General features: G+C 44.5%; 1 protein-coding gene across 2 annotated transcripts in view; it reads left to right on the forward strand.

The window, feature by feature from the left end:
- CRB1 (crumbs cell polarity complex component 1) overlaps positions 1 to 19,306 on the forward strand; it is a 256,838-nt gene extending 237,532 nt beyond the window's left edge. For both annotated transcript variants that reach the window (XM_032613001.1, XM_032613006.1), the window contains exon 12: positions 18,245 to 19,306. In XM_032613001.1, coding sequence (XP_032468892.1) covers positions 18,245 to 18,460 — 216 coding nt within the window. In that variant the 3' untranslated portion in view covers positions 18,461 to 19,306. The remainder of the gene's footprint in view (positions 1 to 18,244) is intronic.
- The last annotated feature ends 1,292 nt before the right edge of the window (positions 19,307 to 20,598 follow it).

Consider the following 20,598-nt stretch of genomic DNA (forward strand, 5'->3'; position numbering starts at 1 on the left):
GCCAAGACTTAGGTGGTATTATCTTCCCATTTTACTGATGAGAACACAAAGTCAGGGGTTAAGCACACCTTACCCAAGCAGATCCAGTTCAGAAGGTGTAGCACCGAGCATCCAGGCTCTGGGTCGTGTGCCCCACTTACCCAGGAGCAACGATGCAGATGCTCCTCGAGGCTGTGAGCTTCAAGAAGGCTGTTTAACTTTGAAACCTCAGTGCCTGGCAATCCTGCCTGGCAGAGCAGGTGCTTCAGTACTTACTGAAGGGATAAATAGATGGACGAATGAATGATTTGTGGTATGGGGTTTACACAGAGGTGGGGAGGGCAGGGAGAGTTACGCATGGAAGATAATTGACCCAGGTCTTAGAATGAGCAGGAATTTTCTTAACAAAACAAAAACTCATGTTTTCCTGACATGATTTTTGGTTTTGTTTGATTGTTTGTTACCAAAGGGCTAATTAAATTGGTTTTCACAGAAGAAATTAAGTCACAAATAAAGTTGTGTGCCTGCTAGCAAAGAGAGCTCAGGATCCCAAGTTCTTGTTCGTGTGTAAGGGCCATGCTGCATTTATGATTACCCACTGCCTAGATGATCATGAATTCTTCTTTGTATAACTGCATCTGCATCTCAAGGGTTTGAGAAAGGAAACCTGGAGAAGAGCCATCAGAGCCATAAACTTCCTTCGGGATCAACGGAAAGAGGCTTTAAAGACCTAAGACAGGGAGGGAGATTTATGGCACTGATCCCAAAAGACGATAAACATCGGACTGACTGTTGAAGAGCCCCTACGCAACGAGAGAGGGAAAGATGCCAAAGAAATTCAGGTGGTGCCAGGAGAGAAGGAGGACCCGGGAAGGAGCTAGAGTTCTTCCCAAGTAGAAAGGGCCCTACGGCTGCCACACGTGCCCGGGGACGTGGATGAAATGCCTATATTTGCCCTGAGAACACCATTAGCAAGACCAAAGCTTATCATTTTTCACAATTTGTCTGGGCAGACAAGCCTCACAAAGAAGTGCCCAAATGTTCTACCCTTTTCGAATTCAGCTGCACCTGAGGGTTTGAGCCGTCCACTCCCTCCTCCTCATTGCCAACTTATCCTCCCTCTGAGCCACCTTCTTCTGCAGTAACTGCTCCCGTGGGATGAGCTGACATTCTGGGCCTCTCAGCAGGAAATCCAAAGTTTTGTCCTTGCACACGTCCCGCGACGACGCAGGGAACTGCCGAGTCAGTGCCGTCGCCTGCCCCCGAGAGTCAAAGAAGTAACCACCGCATCCACGCATGCATTTCTACAACCTGTCTGACAGTGGGCTGGACACAGGGCGCGAGGAAGGAGGGCAGGGAATCAGGGAAATAAAATCTATAATCCCTGCTCTAAGAATTTCAAGAAAACAACAATCTAGTTTCAGAGGAGAAAGAGAAACTACAAGACATATTGAAAACAGCCCCTAATTTATGTTACTGAGTAAAAGCACAGTATGAATTCACAGAAGTCTGGTCACTATGAGCTCTTCCAAGAGGGGGAGTTTTCATGGAGGTTATGGGAATTAAACGAGGCCATAAAATACGAGAAAGATTATTTGGAGGACAGAAAACGGGAGAGCATTCAAGAGAGAAGAAAGGTCACAAGAAAAGATGCGATTGTGGGAACAAAGTTTGGATGATGTGAAGTACACAGAGTGACCAGGCCTGACTAGGACAGATGAAGGATGCTGGGAAGTGATGGGATGTAAAATCAGATAAATTCAAGCTAGGGCAAAATTATGGATCCAAGCACCTGTTGAAATCCAGCCCGAGAAGGAAGAGTCATTTCCTAATAACATGATTTAGGCCTCTCCATGCTTTCCTCTAAATTATTACCAATAGGTTGTGATTATCTGTGGGCTGCCACTCACTTTGATTAGAAGGATTACCTTCCACCAAAAATGGTAGCACCTTTCTTTAATGATGGTTTTATTTGACTGATGAAAACGCCTCAATGATATTCTCAGTCTTATTCTTTCCTATTGGAACTCTAATACAAACTGTTCCTTGTTTCAGATATTCTATTTTTTTTTTTTAATACTGTTCAGGCAGGAAGTTTTGTTGAATAGATTTGGTGGGGTGGGGGGCTGTTTTTTCACTAGCTTATTAAAGGCACATATTCTTTAACTTAATTTTTGATTTCTACCAATTAAAATTTCCTCTAGCCATCATTTTGTTAACTACGATTGGCTTTAAGCATTTTTTTAAAACTTCATTTGTATCTTTCTAAAGTTCTTATTCATTAATTGAGGATTTTCAGGCCCATGATGCTCTCCCTTTTCTTCTCAAAGGACCAAAGGCATGTTTTTGTCTGAGGAGATTCAGATTGTCTCCCTTCCCTAAAAATTGAGCAAATTCCCTGGATCAGCACCATGAAGAAAAGATTCTCTGAGGCTATAGACTAATGCTGCTATCATTCATCATCTTAAAGTACATAAAATTAATAAATACATTTAGTCACTTTTTAAAAATGTCCCAATTGTGCAAATCCTTATAAAATGTACCCTAGACCAAGCAGGAGGTGGTTGAAGCATTTCTGTGGTTAGTGCCATCTATTTTCAGAGCTAAGGAAGCCAGAAGTTTCTGAAAGTGGACCATCAACTGCCCAAGAAGAGTCACCAGCCCAGGAAACCCCACTGGCTCAGGGACCAGGTGACCAGGGACCCCTGCTGTCTCTTCCTACGGGAGCTGGGCCTTCTCTGATGTCGAGCTGTCCTGATGATCAGAAGTGCCCAACGTGTAGTATCTCATTTAATCCTAACATCAGTAGGAATGTTGTTGCCACTTTACAGATGCCAAAACTAAGGCCCAAACAAGTTAAGTGATTTACTCAGACTCATCACTGATTTTCCTCCAAAATACAATCTTGGGTTTCTGTTTCCTAAATTATAAAACACAACACTTGGAGGTTGTTTTTAAGCAGACAGCCCTACCCAAATATTTCACAAATGTTAGCATTTCTTAATTGTAAAATAGGTGTTTGAAATAGGTACCATTCTATATAGTTTAAAGAAATGCAAGTTTTTCATGAGACAAACTGCATCCAGGGAACTCTGGAATGTTTTGAAGAACATTTCCAGGGAGAAAATGAAAAAATGGAAATGGAAAATAGATTGTAAAATCTCCTCTGTGGCTCTCAGGGAATCCAGTACCTGTTTATTTTTACCAGTTAAGTCCTGTGAACGCTGAAGATATTCACAGCTGGCAGTATGTACGTTATCCTAATTTGCAGCTTCTTGAGGGTAAAGGTCATGTGTGTTTGAACTGGGATAACTCCATTGCCACTTAAATTACCAAAATAAATGCTGTTGAATTACAGAAACCAATATAAGCATCTCAGTTTAATATTGTATTTGCAGAACCCTAAGTGATGACTTTGAGCTTCCCACTCACCTTGTGGGGTGAGCTCAAGAGGTACAGATTCTGAGTAATTGCATATAATTTGTCTTCTGCCCTGAGACAGAAATGGTGACGTGCTTGGCAGGATTCCCACCACGGTGGTGGGGGCGGGTTGGGACTATAACGTGCACCTTTGTACAGAGGCATTCTGAGATGTAAAAAGCCTGGGAGGCATTGTGAGAGTCACGAAGGTGATGTGCATTTACAAAGGGCAAAGCATTTGAGTGGCTCCCTGATCAACTAAAATATTCTGGGAGGGAGGAGTAGGCTGTGTCCCGCTTATTAACTCACATGGCACTGTTAGCTAGAGCAGATTTGACGAGGACACCATCCTTGGCCCGATTCCCTTTTAAGGTATTTGTTCACTGATTTACTCATTCCAGTGGTCACAGATTGCAATTACAATGACAGGCTCCTGCTGAGTTCTCTGAGTTCAAAGTGAGGCCCAGGTGGGCCTTGACACGGAGATCTACCAGGTCTTCCTCTGTACCTGACAAGTAAACCAAGTATCACCTGGATAGATCAGGAGCTGCTCGTCATCTATGTCAAGTTCGCTTTTGCATTTGTTTTGCAATGCTACCTAATTTGTCAATTCAGTCAAAAATAACTCGAGCACCTACAATGTGTCATGAACTCTGAAGTTGACAGGAGAGAAGAAGATGCTATATTCTGTTTGAGTGCAGCTTTCTAAATATAGAAAAGTTTGGATCTTGAAATCACACACTAAGACAGAAACATGGCATGTAATGAACTGTAGGAGTCCACGGCCGAGAATACGCCAATTAGAATTTTTGCGACACAATTCAAAGCGTGTTCTTTTTTTGGGGGGGGTGGGGGGGCTATACACGGGCCTCTCACTGTGTGGCCGCTTCCATTGCGGAGCACAGGCTCCGGACGCACAGGCTCAGCGGCCATGGCTCACAGGCCCAGCCGCTCCGCGGCATGTGGGATCCTCCCGGACCGGGGCACGATCCCGTGTCCCCTGCATCGGCAGGCGGACTCTCAACCACTGCCCCACCAGGGAAGCCCCAAAGCATGTTCTTATAAATAAAAGTAGGTAGACTTTATAACATTTTGTACAAAGGTAATGCTGCCTTCCTTGATTTTGTACATGGTAGTGTAGGATAACCTTTTTGCGCCAGACTTTATGGGTAGTAATGTGCCATTGCAGTGGGACAGCTTAAGTGCATTTTAGGGACTCCTGTATCACCATCCTCATCAACCGGCATTTATTGAGTACAGGAACTATAAGTCATACTTATATACTTTATATAGAGTAAAATATGCATGTGTGTTTTCACATAAACAATGTTGAGTCCACTTTTTTAAATCTACAAGAAAATAGGAGCTCCTATATAATGGTTTTGAAATTAATGTCTCAAAAGGAGTATAAAAACAACCCTGTCATTCTTCCAAGCTCATGGAAACCTTAAATCCTTTGGCAGTGGGTGAAATGTAAAAGGCCTTCTTAGTTTGCCCCTAAGTGTTCCCCAGTGTCCTAAAAGCATTATAGACTTCTTCATCCAGGAGGAAGCAAAAGAACTTTGGGGAACCAGGTATAAATGCTGCTTTGGGGAACCAGGTGTAAATGCTATAGCTTCTACTTGGAAATTAGCAAATGGATGTACAGTTTTTAATTATAAATTTTAAACTTTCCATCAAAGTCAAATTGTGCTGATGTTAGTCAAACCTAATCTAGGCATTGATTCAAGAACCTGCTGATGGAGTAAAAAATACATGGAAACTTGTTAACAAGAAGTTCAATTTTCTGCATCTCAGCAAATCATGCCAGAGTGTCATGTAATCTGCTGAGCTCCAGCAGCCCAGAGCCAGGGAAGATCTCTTTCTTTCCTTCACCATTAATATTTACAGTTGGAAGCGCTATGTGGCCGCAATCTCAGTGCTGCACCTACAAAGGGAGTTGTTGGCTTGATACCTTGTTTTCTGACACTGTGAAGCGAGGAAACAGCTACCTTCCTAATCATCGCCTGATAACATTGTGTTGAAACTGGAGGGTAGCACAGGGCTGTTTTATACAAGCAACAACCCTGGGAGATTTTCTGCATTGTTTCCTTGTTTTATTTCTTGATAGACATGCTGGGGTGTTAAAAGCATGGGACTGAAAGTTGTGAATTATGGGTCCTTTTCTTTGTTTTCCCCCTGAATTTTTCAGGGTCTATGCAGGCACAGTATATAGAAACGGCTTACCTCCCAGACAGCCACTGTGTGCCGGGCACCTTCCTAGAACTCACAAACAAAATCCTTCCACCTCTCAGCCTACTTTGTTGGAGTTTATTCTGACATGCAAAGTCCCAAAAAATTAAACCAACACCGACAAGCAGGGAAACGCAACTGGTTATATAAGTGCTGTCCATAGCAAGAGACCTGAAGTGTAAAATAACTATTATTACTCATCTCTCAGTGTGTAAATATGTCGAATAAGGGTAACTTAGTTGAAATTCAGGGTAGATTTGGGGTTACAGCTATATAGTGCTCTACCTAGGATGCATCTGTGCATAACTGAACAAGCCCTGACCATTTGGGTACCGGATCTGCTGCTTAAGTAATTTGTTACTTGGGACAAATTACTTAAAAGATCTTTTAATTAAGGGCAATGATCTCTGTATCATTAGAGTAGTGTGAAGATTAAAATGAGGTGACTTGTCAGATGCCAGGGACAGATTAAGTCCTGAGGTTTTAATTAATTTTCCTTTTTCCCCTATGTACCACCTTTTAGTTCCAAAGTGTTTTACAGCTGATCTCATTGTAGAATATCAAAAAGATGAATGGCCTGGGTAGAATGTACAAATAATCAAAGATCTAGTTGCCACCTTGTAGTAGAAATACTAGATTTATTCTAGGTTCCTGGGACCAGGGGAAGAGGCCTAAAAAACGGTAGCAAAGAAATTTTAATAAAAGAGAACAATGAAACCATTGGGTAGAGGGCCAACCTCTAAGAACCTCTAAGGATAAAAATGCCTCTTAATTTGGAGGCGATTCCTCCCCAGGTCCGCCGCACAGAGGAGTGGTTGGCTGAGGTGAGCCACGTTGTAACTCTCTTTCTCTTCTCAGAGCCGTAGCTATCCCTTGTGTCGTTAAATCAGAGCAGATGGCTTCCTTTGACACCCCGCGCTGTCAGTGGAATGTAAATGCTTCTCCTCACAACACTGAGAGTCCCGAGGCTGTGTGTTTAATCTGTGCTGTGCGAGCAGAGTGACCCTGAAAAGAACATGAGTGCAGAGCACGTTTGGAGAATTGGCAGCCATCCTCGTAAACAGAATCGGGGAGGATTCTGCAAGCCTGGTGACTAATCTTGGTTTTCTTCCTGAGGCTCTTAGCACAGCCATATCCCTGAGGACAAGTCATCTAAATGGTGGTGGAATAGAAAAGTTATAGACCCAAGGGAAATACTTTATAAAGGTGGGAGAGAAGTGTTATTCTGGGGTCTGGGAAAAGAAGCAACAAAACTGAAGAGGCTTAGTTTATAGCTTGAATTCTCAGTTCCCAGTCTCTTTGGGAGTTTAGAAAACAAAATTTCCATATGTTTCAAATTATTTAAGTTAGTAAGGGGAATATTCTTTAGGCAATTACTCCAAACTTCAGGAAAAAAAAGAATGTAAATAATTAAAACTTCAGTATGACACAGAATATGAGAAAATGCAGCAATCAGCAAAGTTTATCCGGAGAAAAGCCTTATATTTTCAATATTAATGACAAATTATAGAACTAAAACACAATTTAACATGTTAGCTAGCTTATCTTATTCCTTCTTAAAAAGGTCTCTGAACTGGATAGGAAACAGAATCTGATCTTCATCTTATTAAAACAGTCACTAGAAATTAGTCAGTGGCAAAAGGAGAAGATTTGTCCTTTGAGCCCTTTGTAGGGAAGGAAGAGAACTTCTCAGGCAAGAATCTCCTAAACCGTTCTTTCAAAAGGCAATGCCAACCTCAGCATGGCAGGCTCCTTCCCTGTTTAGACGTAGCAAGTCTCAAAACGATTTGGAAGGGAGAGAGCTGCACTGTGAAAGGATTCCAGTTAAAGCACGCAATGCTTCTTTCATCTTCCACGAGGCAGACTTTGAAACTGAAAATCTGATAATTTGATGTAAACCAACAATGACAATAGAAATAGCTACTTCTGAGATTTTTTAAGAGAAGGTACAGGGTATAGACATTCATCCATGAAACACTGGAAGCAAGGGTTTTCATTTCTATTGTTGCTTTGTAGAATAAGAATAGAGTAAATGGCACAATAGATTATATAAACAATGACTTCAATGACAAGCTGTCAAAGTTAAGGTAATATATTTCACATGGGTGACTTGATGCCACACTTTTTCACCTGCACGAGGGGAAACCAATTTGAGTCTGGTCGATAAAATACAACCTCCAGAGCTGGTCCTGGGGCACAGCTGACATCACGCGGCAGAGCCTGGTGACTTGGCACTCACTTCTGCTGGGACCCAGCAGGCGCTGGCACGGCTGCCATGTGGGGGAGGTCAGACATTTAAGCTCGATTTGGTTAATAAACACGGACGCAGGTATGTCAGGAGAGAGGATGCCGTTGATCTTCGTACTCTGCTAATTTAATGCAGGTCTGAGGTATCAGTGGAACTAGTTATTCAAAAGCTGGATTTACTGCAGTCTCACAACTGTTGAAAATTAAACTACATGTGCTGCAAGTTAGGGGTTACTGGAGTATCTCATTATAGAGGCTGTTTCTTTCAGAGGCTGGAATCTTTGCTGAATTACTGAGGGACCTATTTGAATGTAGACTTGGACCAAATAATTTTCTGATAAGTTGGCCATAAATCCTCAGTAAAACAAGCTTGGTGTTCTCAGCATATCTGTTAGCGTTTTTGATCATTTTTATGGCTTTCCTTTTGCTGGTCAAATTATCCTTATATGCCCCTAAAGCCCCCCTGACGTGGATTAAGCCAACACAAACCAATAGACCTTCATTACTCTGGCAACTGGTTCTGATTTGGGGGCAATAAATACAATGACACAGACTAGATTACCTTTGCCAAAAGGACATGTGATAAGCCATAAGGATGTTGGGGATTTGGCATTCTTTCTCCTGCTTAATGTGAGAATGAATTAATAGCAGCTTTTCACCGACTGAAGAAAGTTGGTAAGAAGAAAGAATTCCAAGTGAGGAAAGGGCCAAGGTATAGCTTTTAGGTCAGGAAGGACGATGCCAGGAGATGGTGAGGAAGTCCACGGACGCCCACTGTGTGCCTGGCACTGCGTTAGGCTCCAGCAGGAGGGTTAGGGCCAAATGTGTGAGGAAACTGGCATGTGATGTGATCCATGAATGTCTCAGTGTCTAGATGGGAGATAAAACCATCGATGGGAACAAGATTTACTAGGCTATAGAAGTATAGCAGGGAGAGAAATCAGCAAGACCCAGAGTAGCAGAAGAACAAACAGATAGTGAAGAAGCAAGATCCACAAATTGGGGGCTTAGAGGAATTATTTTCATGGTAACATCATTTTTAAAAGTATTACTTTTCTAACTTTTTTGGAAAAAAAAATGAAAGCTAAAGAAAATCAGGAAAAAAATAGTGCAGTGAACACATATCCTTCATCCAGTTTCAACAGTTTTTTAATATTTTGCTTCCTTTCTTACCTCTATATACATACATTTTTTGCTCTAGCTTTAGAAAGTAGGTTGCAGATGTTGTAACACTTTACCACTAAATATTTCAGCAAGTGTCTCCGAAGAAAGAGGACTCCCTTCTACAACCATATACCAGTATGGCATTTAAGAAATTTACCATCTCATATACTATCCATGTTCAGATTTCTCTAATTGTCCCAAAATTGTCCTTTAGATTTTTGTTTTTGATCAAGGATACAATCAATTGCATTTAGTTGTTAGCTGTCATGTCATTTTAGTATGATTTAATCTCAGAAGTCCCCCTGCCTTTTTAACTTGTTTGCTGGATATTCTCTTGCTTTTGAAATGTTGTATAAAATCAATTGATATACTTATCAATCACCTTCTAAAATCTATAGACCATGTCAGAGAAGGGGTCTAAAGAAATTTAAACCCTTCTGTGTCCTCCAAAACGCAGGTTAGTAGAGGACTCCAGGCCTATGAGGCTGATAGGTTTCTTATAAGAGGTGTAGGTCAGATGTGCTAGGAAAGAAACTGCAGAGAATATCTATGAAACTGCGCTTGCGATTCTGGCCTCTGCTTCGCTGAGGGAGAGGAGAGAAGCTTCCTGGAAGGGAACCTGTTGTGGTTACTGCCCAGGTTGGGTGAACGCTTTCCTGACACATGGGCTGCTGCTTCTCCGCGTGGGGCTCTGCAGAAGCAAGAAGCACTTCCCTCCACCGGCCTCCCAGGCAAGCAGGAAAGGCCCAGGCACGCTTCTCCTCTCTCCCGCTGGATCATGGTGTTTCCTTCTGCCTTCAACACGCTTCCTCACCTCCTTCTTCCAGCAGCTCCCTTTAAGAAAACTGGAGCATGTCATGAAGTCCACCTTCTCGCCTTTCTTTCCTTCATACTCGCCTCTAACAGAGTGCCCGTCGCCTGAACTGTGGCGGTTTGCGTAGCCGCCCGGCCTGGGACCATCACTCCACGGTGGACTCTCTGAAGGCGATGCCTATGCCTTTGGATCGCGTGTGTCCAGGACCCAGGGAGCTGCCTGCCACGGTGACGGCGTTCACTGACGATGCGTGAGTGAATGAGCGCATGAACAAATGGGTGAACCATGTCCCCACCAATAAACTCCCGGCAGTAGAGAAGTCTCCCGACGACTGAAAAAAGAATCGAATCAAGGCGTTAAACAGCCACGAGCACTACCAGTGGGTGAGTCAATAACAATTGATCGGCCACTCTGTGCAAAGCACTGCACTTGGTCGTGTCGGAAAGTTCCAGAGGAAACAGATACTCATCCGTACAATCCTGAGGGGCGGGGTGGAGGGTGGCCTAACCCCTGATGAACAGGGCAGCACGTTCAACTGCACGGGACAGTTCACGCCGGGCAGGCCGGGCCGCAGCTCTTCTAAACGGGGCTGAGCCCTGGGCTTCTGGGAATGAGATGCTGGGAGGAGAGCCCGCGGGGTGCCCGGGGGAACTGCAAAGGGCAGCTAAGCCCCAGGGTGCTCTGAGCAGAGGAGAGGTCTCCTGAAAGGGCGTGTTCAACCTGGAGGAGCGGCATGGGCGGGGGAGGGGCGGGGGAGGCTGGTTCCTGCTCGAGAAGGGCGGGTAAGGACAGTCGCTTTGCAGACGTGCAGGGCGTAGCTGATGCTGACCTTCACAGGGAAACGGGGGCAGAGTCAAAACGAGCCTTGACTTAAAACTCAGCAGGTTAGGCTTGACACGGTTAGGACTGATGCGGTTAGCATCCGTGGGCTTCCCAGCCAGGTAAGCAAGCTCTTTTTTTTTTCTGTAGGGCTGGCTGGCTGGGGTAGATCCTGGGGCAAGAAAGGATGGCTAGAGGACCGTTTAACCAGCCACGTAAGAGACAGTTACCGTCTTAACCAGGTTGCGACCCTGAGAATGAACAAGGAGCAATCCGAGCGGAAGGGCAGGGGACTGCGTTCTGAGTGGATCCCAGTGTAAAATAATGAAGATGGAAAGGGTGTCCGATTGACAAACACAAGTGTGTGCAGCTCACAGTGTGGTGTGCACTACACAGCCCGAGTCTTCAGCTGGCGACCACTGTTTTCTGGAATGCAGAGAGAAAGAGAAGGAGAGAAAAAGAAGGAAAGGAAGTACGACTGTCTACCCAGGTTTTCTGAGACCAAAATGGGCCATGATAATGTCCAGGGGGTCATCTAGCGGAGACAAAAAGAATGTTTCACACATAGAAAATGGTATTTAAAAAAAAATGATCTCTCGCATCTCCTGCTTGTGTCACCTGATGACATTCCCATCTGGGCTCTGGTGCAGGAGAAGGTGAAAGCAGACTGTTTGTGGCGGATTCCACAGAAAGGAATAGTAGCCAAGTTATATAATAGTAACAGCCCCCTTCACTCTTTGATCACGTGGTTTCTGATCTGCCGCACCCCCCACTCCCCCCCCTCCCAGTGTCTGCCCGCAGCCCCTCCGAGGCGCCCTGACCCTTCAGCGGAGTTAGAGAGCGGCTGTCTCTCCTCTTGTGGGTCACAGGCTGAGGGTGTCCTCCTGCAGGAATCCCTGGGGAGAAGCTCTGTGCATGAAGTTGAGAGCTCGCCATGTGCTGCTGGGCAAGCCTTCTGCCCAGTGGCGATCACCGCGGGGTCCCTGGGGCACGGATGCCGGTCCAGGGGCTGGGAGGCATAGGATGGAGATGCACCTTGATGGAACTTCTGCCTTGGGAGGGGAGGGACTTCCCCGTGAACTGTTAGGTGTCCCAGGGCGCGACGTGCTGGAGAGAGATGAAGCTGATTACAGTTAAAGAGGGCAATCAGGCAAGGCCTCCCTGAGAAGGTGACAGGATGTGATAATCCCTACCTGGAATTTAAACGTTTCTGTGCGTACAACATCTGGTAACCCCCTGACCCAGGGTCAGCAGAAACGGCAGCAATTTTCTTCAAACAATGAATTTACAAAAACATAATGAAATCTGAGTTTGGGCTGCTGGGATTTGGTTCTTGTATGAGGCAAAGAGCGAATTTTTATTCATAAGACCTGGTCTTCCAAGGAGAACAATTATATCACTTATACCACCTGCTTAAGGAGAGAGAATAGGAAAGCTGTGTCTCCAAACTTCTAGCTACATCTATGCTTCTGCTGAAAATGTGGCGTCCTGAGTAGGAAAGAGCTTGTGAGACATCGGGGCAAGAATTCCAGACCCAACACTAGATGGGTGGGGTTGGGAACTGCCGGGCTCACCACTGTATTCTAGCTCCCACTGTGCTCACACAGAAGGCGTGTTCAAGAACCATTTGCTGAATGCAGGAATAACTGTGTCCCTTCATGACCAGTGTCACAGCACCCCTCAAATCTCAGAATAATGGTGCTCTTCCCCTAAAAGCCCACACACGTCATGCGTGGGCTGGTGGTCAGTTGTGAAAGAAGCGATGCTTTCAACTAGGGCTGCAACCCCAAACGTGCAGCCTTGTGCTGGACCAGCTCCTTTTCTGATTTGTCTCCCGTGTACCAAATTTCCAGTAGCGATTCCAACGTCTTCGGTGGGGCCTGATGTGGAAATCACATTAGAAGGTTCCCAGGACAGCACCCCTCCGGGAGTGGGAGTGGTGCCCGGAACCACCTCGTGTCGCCGGGTTTCTCCATCACCAGGCTGTCAAGATGGTCCCCAATTAGTAGAGTTGTAAGGAACTGTAATTACTTGGTGAGAATTGGTTGAAAGACTATGTCGGCTTCCTTTGAGAGCCTGTGTGTCTTCTGGGAGAGGCAGAGCAGCAGATGAAGAGATGGGAGCACCAAGGAGAAAATGCTACTGGGCTTGCAGTTCAGACGCCCCCTGGTCCCTGCAGCCGTCAGCTGCCTGGAGGGGGCTCCGTGGCTGCCATGCTTCCCAGTCCTGAGCATTTTACAAGGTGGCAGGAGCATCTGCTGGGTGGTCCCCTCCCTGTGCCAGGATGCTGCCCAAGGCCCCACTTTCAGCTTCTCAGTACCCTGTTTCCCCCCTTATAACTGTAAAGGAGACAGTGTATTTATGGTTGAAAATTGGCTGCTGCAGCAATATTCATTTTAAAAACAGAGTTCTGGCACTAATTCAATATTACTATGGAAACGGCTGTTCCTAGCAATTCACTAATAAGAGATAGTTCAAGGACCCAGGTCTGTGTGGGAGTTTTCTACCATCCACCAAATTGAAGACCTACTTGTTACAAAAGTAATTCACAAGAACTGCTTGCTCTCTCTCTCTCTCTCTCTCTCTCTCTCTCTCATCTACCTCTTCTTTATTTTTAATTTGAAGGATGAGAGTCAAAGAGATGTCCTCATTTCACTTTAGATACACAGATGGAAGGTAAATATTATAACCAGCTTTGTAAAAGCACAACATCTTTAAAGTATTTTCCCATTAATCACTGATGCTCATAATAGTACATAACGTACTATTATGTACTTGTGTAACACTACACACACACACACACACACACACACATTTCAGAAACTCACATATTGAAGCTGGAATATAACCTGTAATCAACTAGCACATCCAAACATTCTAACTTCCTGTCTTCAACTGTCTCCACATATTTCCACACAACGGACATATAAACTGAATTCTAAGAAGGATTTGGGGAATTCACTCCACCCTAGTGTTTTTCAGGAGCCAGTTTTTAACTCCCAACATTTCTGCTTTTTTCAACTACAAACGTACTTCTGCTGATTTTACAAAATCCGACATGAGAAAAATATGCCCCTAAGGGGGAAACCATGGCCTCAGTCCTAGAATTTCCTCACCTCAAGTCAAAGCTTTAACGTCTTCACCTCCTTTCACCTAGAAATAGGAGGTCAAGTTTCCTAAGATATCCTGTTTTTCCAGGCTCCTTCCAATGTGTTTATTATTTTCACGTTTTTCTAAATTGGCCCTAAATACTATGACAGGCAGATCCTGGTGCTGAGGACAGAGATAGTCTCATTACTTTTCCTTTCCAGACAAGCCAGCTCGTTCTGTGTTTTCAAAATCAGATGAACTGACCAGCAGTCAGCTAGTGAGGGGCTGTGGGCCCTGACGGCCGGATGGCCCAGGCCCCTGCCAGCTCCAGGTCAGCGGCTGCCCCTCTCAGCTCCCAGGCTGGGTTCTGAGTCCTGACTTGTTGCCAGAGTGGGTGGCATCTGGTGGGTGTTCTGATGCCCAAGCAGGACCGGGGAAATCAGCCGGGGAAGGGTCATCCCTCTGAAGAGTGCTAAACAGGAGTGGCCACAAGGACTGACTTCCCTTCTGAGCCTGGCCCTCAGAGAAGCTCCACACACCTGGATACTCCACGTCTCAGAGCAAGCCTAGGACGCAGGAACTGTCACTCCCGCTTTACAGGTGGACAAACAGCAGAGATAAGTGTAGGACACCAGTGGCAAAACTGGATTCAAACCCATGTCCGTCTGTTTTGCAAGTGCATTCTGTTTCCAGTCTCCCCTCAGAGGAATCACAACATAGAATTCCTCTTCTGGAGTTTAAGGGAAAAAAGCTAATGTGTATTTCCAGCGTGTTCTAGCCTAGGCTCAGGTGAGAAGGTTCAAAATAAGTTTTGGCAGTTTCCCCTGAGAATGCCAGCGTGCATCCTTGCCTTGGGTCACATTTGGCCACAACCAGTCAGTGTTTCAGAATGAATCTTCCATGGAGGAAAAAAAATGAAGCACCTATTTATTTCATTCTGCAGATGGGGAGTTCCAAGTCACCACAGTTTAATGTGATCATGTATAAAATGTACATTTAAACGGGATGTTAACAATACAGATTGCAGCATAAGCCATCTGAAAAGCAATTTTACATGAAATTTTAATTAATTTGGGGTCTATCTTTTCTGAAAAAGGTTATTCAAAAGTGCAGCATTAGCAGCACAACCCATCCAAACAGGCCTGGCCTTAAACTCACGCTGTTTTTCAGGATGGTCCACACCTGGCGGCCTTGTCAGTTCCTGTGTCCCAGCAGTTTCAGCTATCAAAGGATCCATTCCAGGGCTGTGTATTTTAAGCCCGGTTGAAGAATAGCGGAGCAAAAAAGGCCTTTCAGCCAGGGGAATTCAAAAGCAAAGGGCCCTCCAGAGGCGATTTCAAACTGACTCCCTCAGCTCCCCACCAAAGCCGAGTGACGCGCCCTATCTGATATCGCTAGGCCAGCCATTTCATCCAAAACTTTATCTGAAGCTCGGAATTGCCATGTTAGGTTTGTAGGTTGGCTCCCGGGTTGTACCCCGAGGCACTGAGGGAGTTCTACTTCATCTTTCAGAATTGAATGAAGTCAGCAAGGTGATACATCACATCTTCACGGTTGCTCACATTCTCCTGTGCTGGGAACTTACTCTGGGACATTCTCTTTGGCTTTTGCATGTGTTGTGTCTCCTGACTCCCATCCCTGGGAGTAGATGCTAGGATCTGGTGTTACAGGTGATCAAACCCAGGGTCTTGCAGGGACTGGCTGAGGCCCGCCGCTCAGCCCACAGCCAGTAGAGGCAGGGGGTTTCTCTCGGGTCTGGAGCTGGCCCTTCCATTCTCTCCACATTGCTGAGAGCAGTGGAGCCTCTACAGACAAGAGCCTTGGTTCCCCGCAGGTCCCAAGATAAGTGAAGCGGATCAGTCCTCTGGTTTTGCCAGAACTGGGGTCCCAACAAGAACTCAGCGCCTACACCTGCCATGTCCCCTCCCTCTCCAGCTGCAGGGTGGCAGGTGCGAGGGTCTGGGTGGCATTAGCTTTCCCCGAGCAATCATTCTCAGCCCAAACGAGAAGACGCCGGAGAAGTTTAGAAAACAGAGGCAAACCAAGTGATCGTCTCCTCTCTGTGTGGGTGTGGACCCTCCCAACTCACCCACCCAGCAGAACAACCATTGACTCCCAAAGATGACACAGTTTACTGGACAGATTAAGGAGAATTCAGCATCTAGGAACAAGAGGATTACACACTCTAGAGGTCCCCAGATAACACCAAGGGGTCCATCTGTCCTGCTGAGACCCCGGCTCTTGAGCTTTCAAGGCCAGGTCTATGGCTGTATTCATCTGTCCCAGCCCATAGTTATCTCTACAGATAGAGGATGTCATTGCCACACAGTGTGGCCGGAGAACCTGCCCTCTAGTTGAGGTAAACAATTTTTCTCAAGAACGACTGAATTCTATGAAACTCTATATGCTTTTTCTCCAATAACTGGAAAAGTTGCTGTGACCCAGAATTTTAGACAATAACGTGGAGAGTAGCAGCGCACACCTGAATGTTGCCCAGGAACCTGACGCTAGCTTTTCCCAGCCTAAAAGTCTTCCCATGCACGCCTGTTTCTGCTCCTGTGTATCTTATCCCAGCCAATGAGACCCCAGCCAACAGGGTCACCTCCTGTGGTGACCATTCTTCTCTTCCCTCCGCTCTCCCCAGCCTCGCTCGCACCGTCTGCCGTGGACTGGCTCCGCCTCCCAAGTCTCTCTCCACCTTTTCCTCTTCGAGTCTCACTCCACTGGCAAACTTAGACCGAGGTCATCTCACCACGACTAATACAATAAACTCCTATTTCCTCCACCTCCAGCCCCACCTTGACTTCCACCCACCCTCCACCCTGTTACCAGAGCCAAGTTTTAATGAAACACAGACTTGATCATATCATGCTCTCAAACACCTTCACTGGCTCCCACTGACCTCAGGACCAAGTCCGAATTTTAGTGTGGCCTTCAAATGTCTTGTCCAGATTCATCTACCTTACAGTTCTGTCTCTCACCAACTTTTTAAATCCTTTTCCCACTCAAACGTACACATTTATGGACAATACATTTCGTCACGCCTGATTTCCTACTGTTTCCCCAAACTCTAAGGACTTTTATATACTCTCGCTCTTTTGATTTCAAATTGTTTCATCCAAGTAGAATTTCCCGCTCGAACTATTTGAATGTTCATTTATCCTTCAAAAGGTAATCACATGCCACATTCCAATATTACTCTACCTACACCCCTATGCTGTTCATTTATGACACTATCATAACGTGTTTATAATGTATGATTATCTGTGTATATGTGTGTGCGTGTCTGAGCTCCAGATTTCAGACTTTGACTTACCTTCTATTTTTATCTCCTAGCTCAGTTCAGTGTTTATAGCAGATAGCCAATAAGCATTGTTGAATGAATGAGGAAACTAATGAAGCACATTCAAACAAGGCTCATAGTGAGTATACCCAAGACAATATTATGAAGAGATACAGTATTAAAGGATTATATTAATTATATAATGGCTAAAGCAAAGCACAGTGAACAACAACAGCAGAGTAAAAACACAAAGGAAAACAAAGGTGTTTAAAATTCACCTAGGATGTTAAACTAACAAAGATTACATTTGTAACAGTAGCTTGGTTAGGTAACAGGGAATGGGTCCTAGAGAAAGCTAAATGAGAAGGTAAACAAATTTACTTCTGCTTTTACTTACCCTGACAGAAATATTTCTTTGAAAACCTGTTAAAAATTCAAATAGCAACTGTGTCCTGTCTTTAATATTTCTATGCAACTAAGTCAGTTTCATTTTACCCATTGCAAAAAGTGCTTGGCAAACACATTGGAATCAACATTAGGCAAACCACTCTGTACAAGGCACACCCCTGAGAGTCCAGGACCCAGCTACTCCATGTGGGGCTCTGCCTGCAGTTTTCTCTTCCCAGGTTTGGTTCCACGTGGCGCACGTGTGTTTTCACAACCATTCAATTGTCACATCAAATCCAAGTCAAAGTGATGACTGTGGAAACAAGCTCATTGCAGCCCAGCCTATGTCTCAAGATCTTTCCCATGAGAACCAACTAATTTAATGTTCTTCCTTTCCCAAGAAAGGCTGTAAAACAACAATTTTTTTTCAGTGCAAAATCAGAACTTTTTGCAAGGGAGTCAAAAGACTGTGAGCCATACATCTCTATAGGTGCAGAACTATTTTACAAATAAATGTGCGGGTTCATCCTTTGGCCTTGATGTCACACAAATGACCTCAGTCACTGAAATTAAGACACAGAGTAGACACAGTAGATGTCTCCTGCCTGACTCTAGACCTTGGACTCTAGAGACAGTCACATTCTCATGATCTTGGAATAAGGACACCTGACTTTCCTTCCACACCTTGATCTTTCTCCAGCACTGAGTGGCACCTGCGCTCTGCTTGGTTTCCATTCCAGGGTAGTTCCTTGACCTGGACGTTCTCCTTTGCTCTGTAACTCACATCACAATTATTTCTATCCTTGCAGTTGGCAGACAACTTGCTCTCAGACGTCTTCGCCGCCATCGGTTCAGTGACTTTAGCCTTGTTGTTGATCCTCTTCCTGGCAGTGGTGGCCTCTGTCGTTGCCTCCAACAAGAGGGCAACTCAGGGGTCCTACAGCCCGAGCCGTCAGGAAAAGGATGGCTCTCGCGTGGAGATGTGGAGCATGACGGCTCCCCCTGCAATGGAAAGGCTGATTTAGGACCATCCTGTCTCTGGAGGAAGAGATCCACACACTGCGAATGGGACACTTGTACCTGAGTGTTTTTCTGAGAAACCTGGAGACATCAGGTTACAACTGCGACCACACTGAAACCATGGGAAGGACTCCTTTGACCACTGTATAGATGTTCATAGTGGTTCAACTTGACACCATTGTTTTATTGTATTATGTTAGCCAATCACGGAACAGTGTTTCTTGTGCCAATAATTTCAGCCTCATAATTAGGAAAAATACCTTCCTGAGGATGCGACTTCTGGGAAAAACTCCAGTGCCTGACATTTACACTCTGTACTCTTTGCAACTTGGGGACACGTTTTTAGTTTGCCCATCAGCTGGCAACTGCATTTTTTTCACACAGAAACTACAGAAAAAAAAAAAAATAGACACATCTCTCACTCTTCCTATAGCGAAAGGTTTTAGTTTGTACCTATGAGGAGATGCACATTTTTTGTCCTTCAGTCATGGATTCGAGAAAGTTATGGGAAAGACCTATGGTTGAAAAGCGACTCACCATCCACAAATAAAAATTGAAATGTGGTTGTTCCTCTTTCTGAGTATTTTTTTGCATTTTGTGACACTACATGGGACAAAAGTAACCTCTAGGAGCATTTGAAGAACGTTTTAACTAAATCACCCCAAGCGCTATGTTTAAAGCCCTTGTCCTTTGTAAGGTGTTGCTTAAGGTCGAAACACTTTCCGAGGCAGAAAACAGAAGAAAAGGAAACCTCGTGTTCTCAAACCTGAAAGACCAAGCTTTTTCCTTCCAACTGCTTTTTGATAAGTCAGTGTCAGACGGTGACCTTGTCTAAAGGTAAGAACCCCAAAGTACCGTGCACGCACCTCAACGAGCATGTGTGTAGGACTATCTGTGGTTTGGAGGGAAAATACTGGGCCTCCTATTTATGTATTTTTTCCTCCAAAGATTTAATTAGATTTTTATATGTGTTTTGAAATGCATATAGCATGCTATTAAAGTAGTATATAAATAAAAAATTTTAATGTATGCATATATTGGTTTGGCCAAAAAGTTCGCTCGGATTTTTCTGTACCAACTTATGGAAAAACCCGAACGAACTTTTTGGCCAACCTGATATACTTTGGATATATGCTTAAAAAATTAATAACATGAATTTTTATATATGTTCTATAGCAAGCCATGCTCCTCAACTACTCAAGGACACCGCTCCAGAAATCGCCCCTCTACCTTCCACATCATCAACATTCCCACTGTACTAGATCATTTCCAATAGCACCAAACATGCTGCCATATTTTCTATCATATAAAACTACCTTCTGTGGCCCCATCTCCCTCCAATTACCATCCCGTTCCTCACTATGCCTGTCAGCAAAACGTCCATAAGAGAGTTTTATATTCTCTGTCCCCCCTTCCTCTCCTCCCATTCTCTCTTGAAATCAAACTAATTTGGCTTTTCTCTGCACCACCCCACAAAAGAGCTCGTGTCAGGGTCACCAATGGACACGTTGCCAAACACAACAGCCCATCCTCAGACTTCAGCAGCCTTTGAAACAGCGGTCATTCCATTCTTGAAATACTTGCCACCCAAGGGGTCACCATTTCTTCCTGATTTTCCTTTTACCCCACCGTCCAGCCCCTCTCAGACTCTTCGCTGGTTTTCCCTCATCTTCCTCTGCTTTATTTTTTTTCCATACTGTTTATCACTACCTGACAAATCACACAATTTTTGCTGTTTCTCCTGACTAAAGTTTAAGTTACATGGGGACAAGAACTTTGTTTTTCTTCTTTCACTGCAAAATCCCTCATTTAAAACAGGCCTAATGTACAATAACAACAGAATGAATATTTTCTGCATAAATGTACAAATAATAAATGAATGTTACTTGTGCCTGCCACCAGCAAAATCCCAAAGTGCCCAAGATTTGTGTGACTTGTCATTGGATGTTCCTGCTACTAAACTGTAATAGCTTTGTAGCTATTAATGGCTTAATCTTTGGCTTTCCCTCAATTTTTCATATTGTTTTAAGTGTTTGTCGAAGAAAATGGATGTCTCTGGGTGTCTGCATGTGGAGTATGCCATAAGACATTTTCTTTACATTTACATCCCATTAGAGTTACAACTTCTTAATAGAGGCTTATA

The sequence above is a fragment of the Phocoena sinus genome, chromosome 1 (genome assembly GCF_008692025.1).
Source record: "Phocoena sinus isolate mPhoSin1 chromosome 1, mPhoSin1.pri, whole genome shotgun sequence".
Classification (NCBI taxonomy): domain Eukaryota; kingdom Metazoa; phylum Chordata; class Mammalia; order Artiodactyla; family Phocoenidae; genus Phocoena; species Phocoena sinus.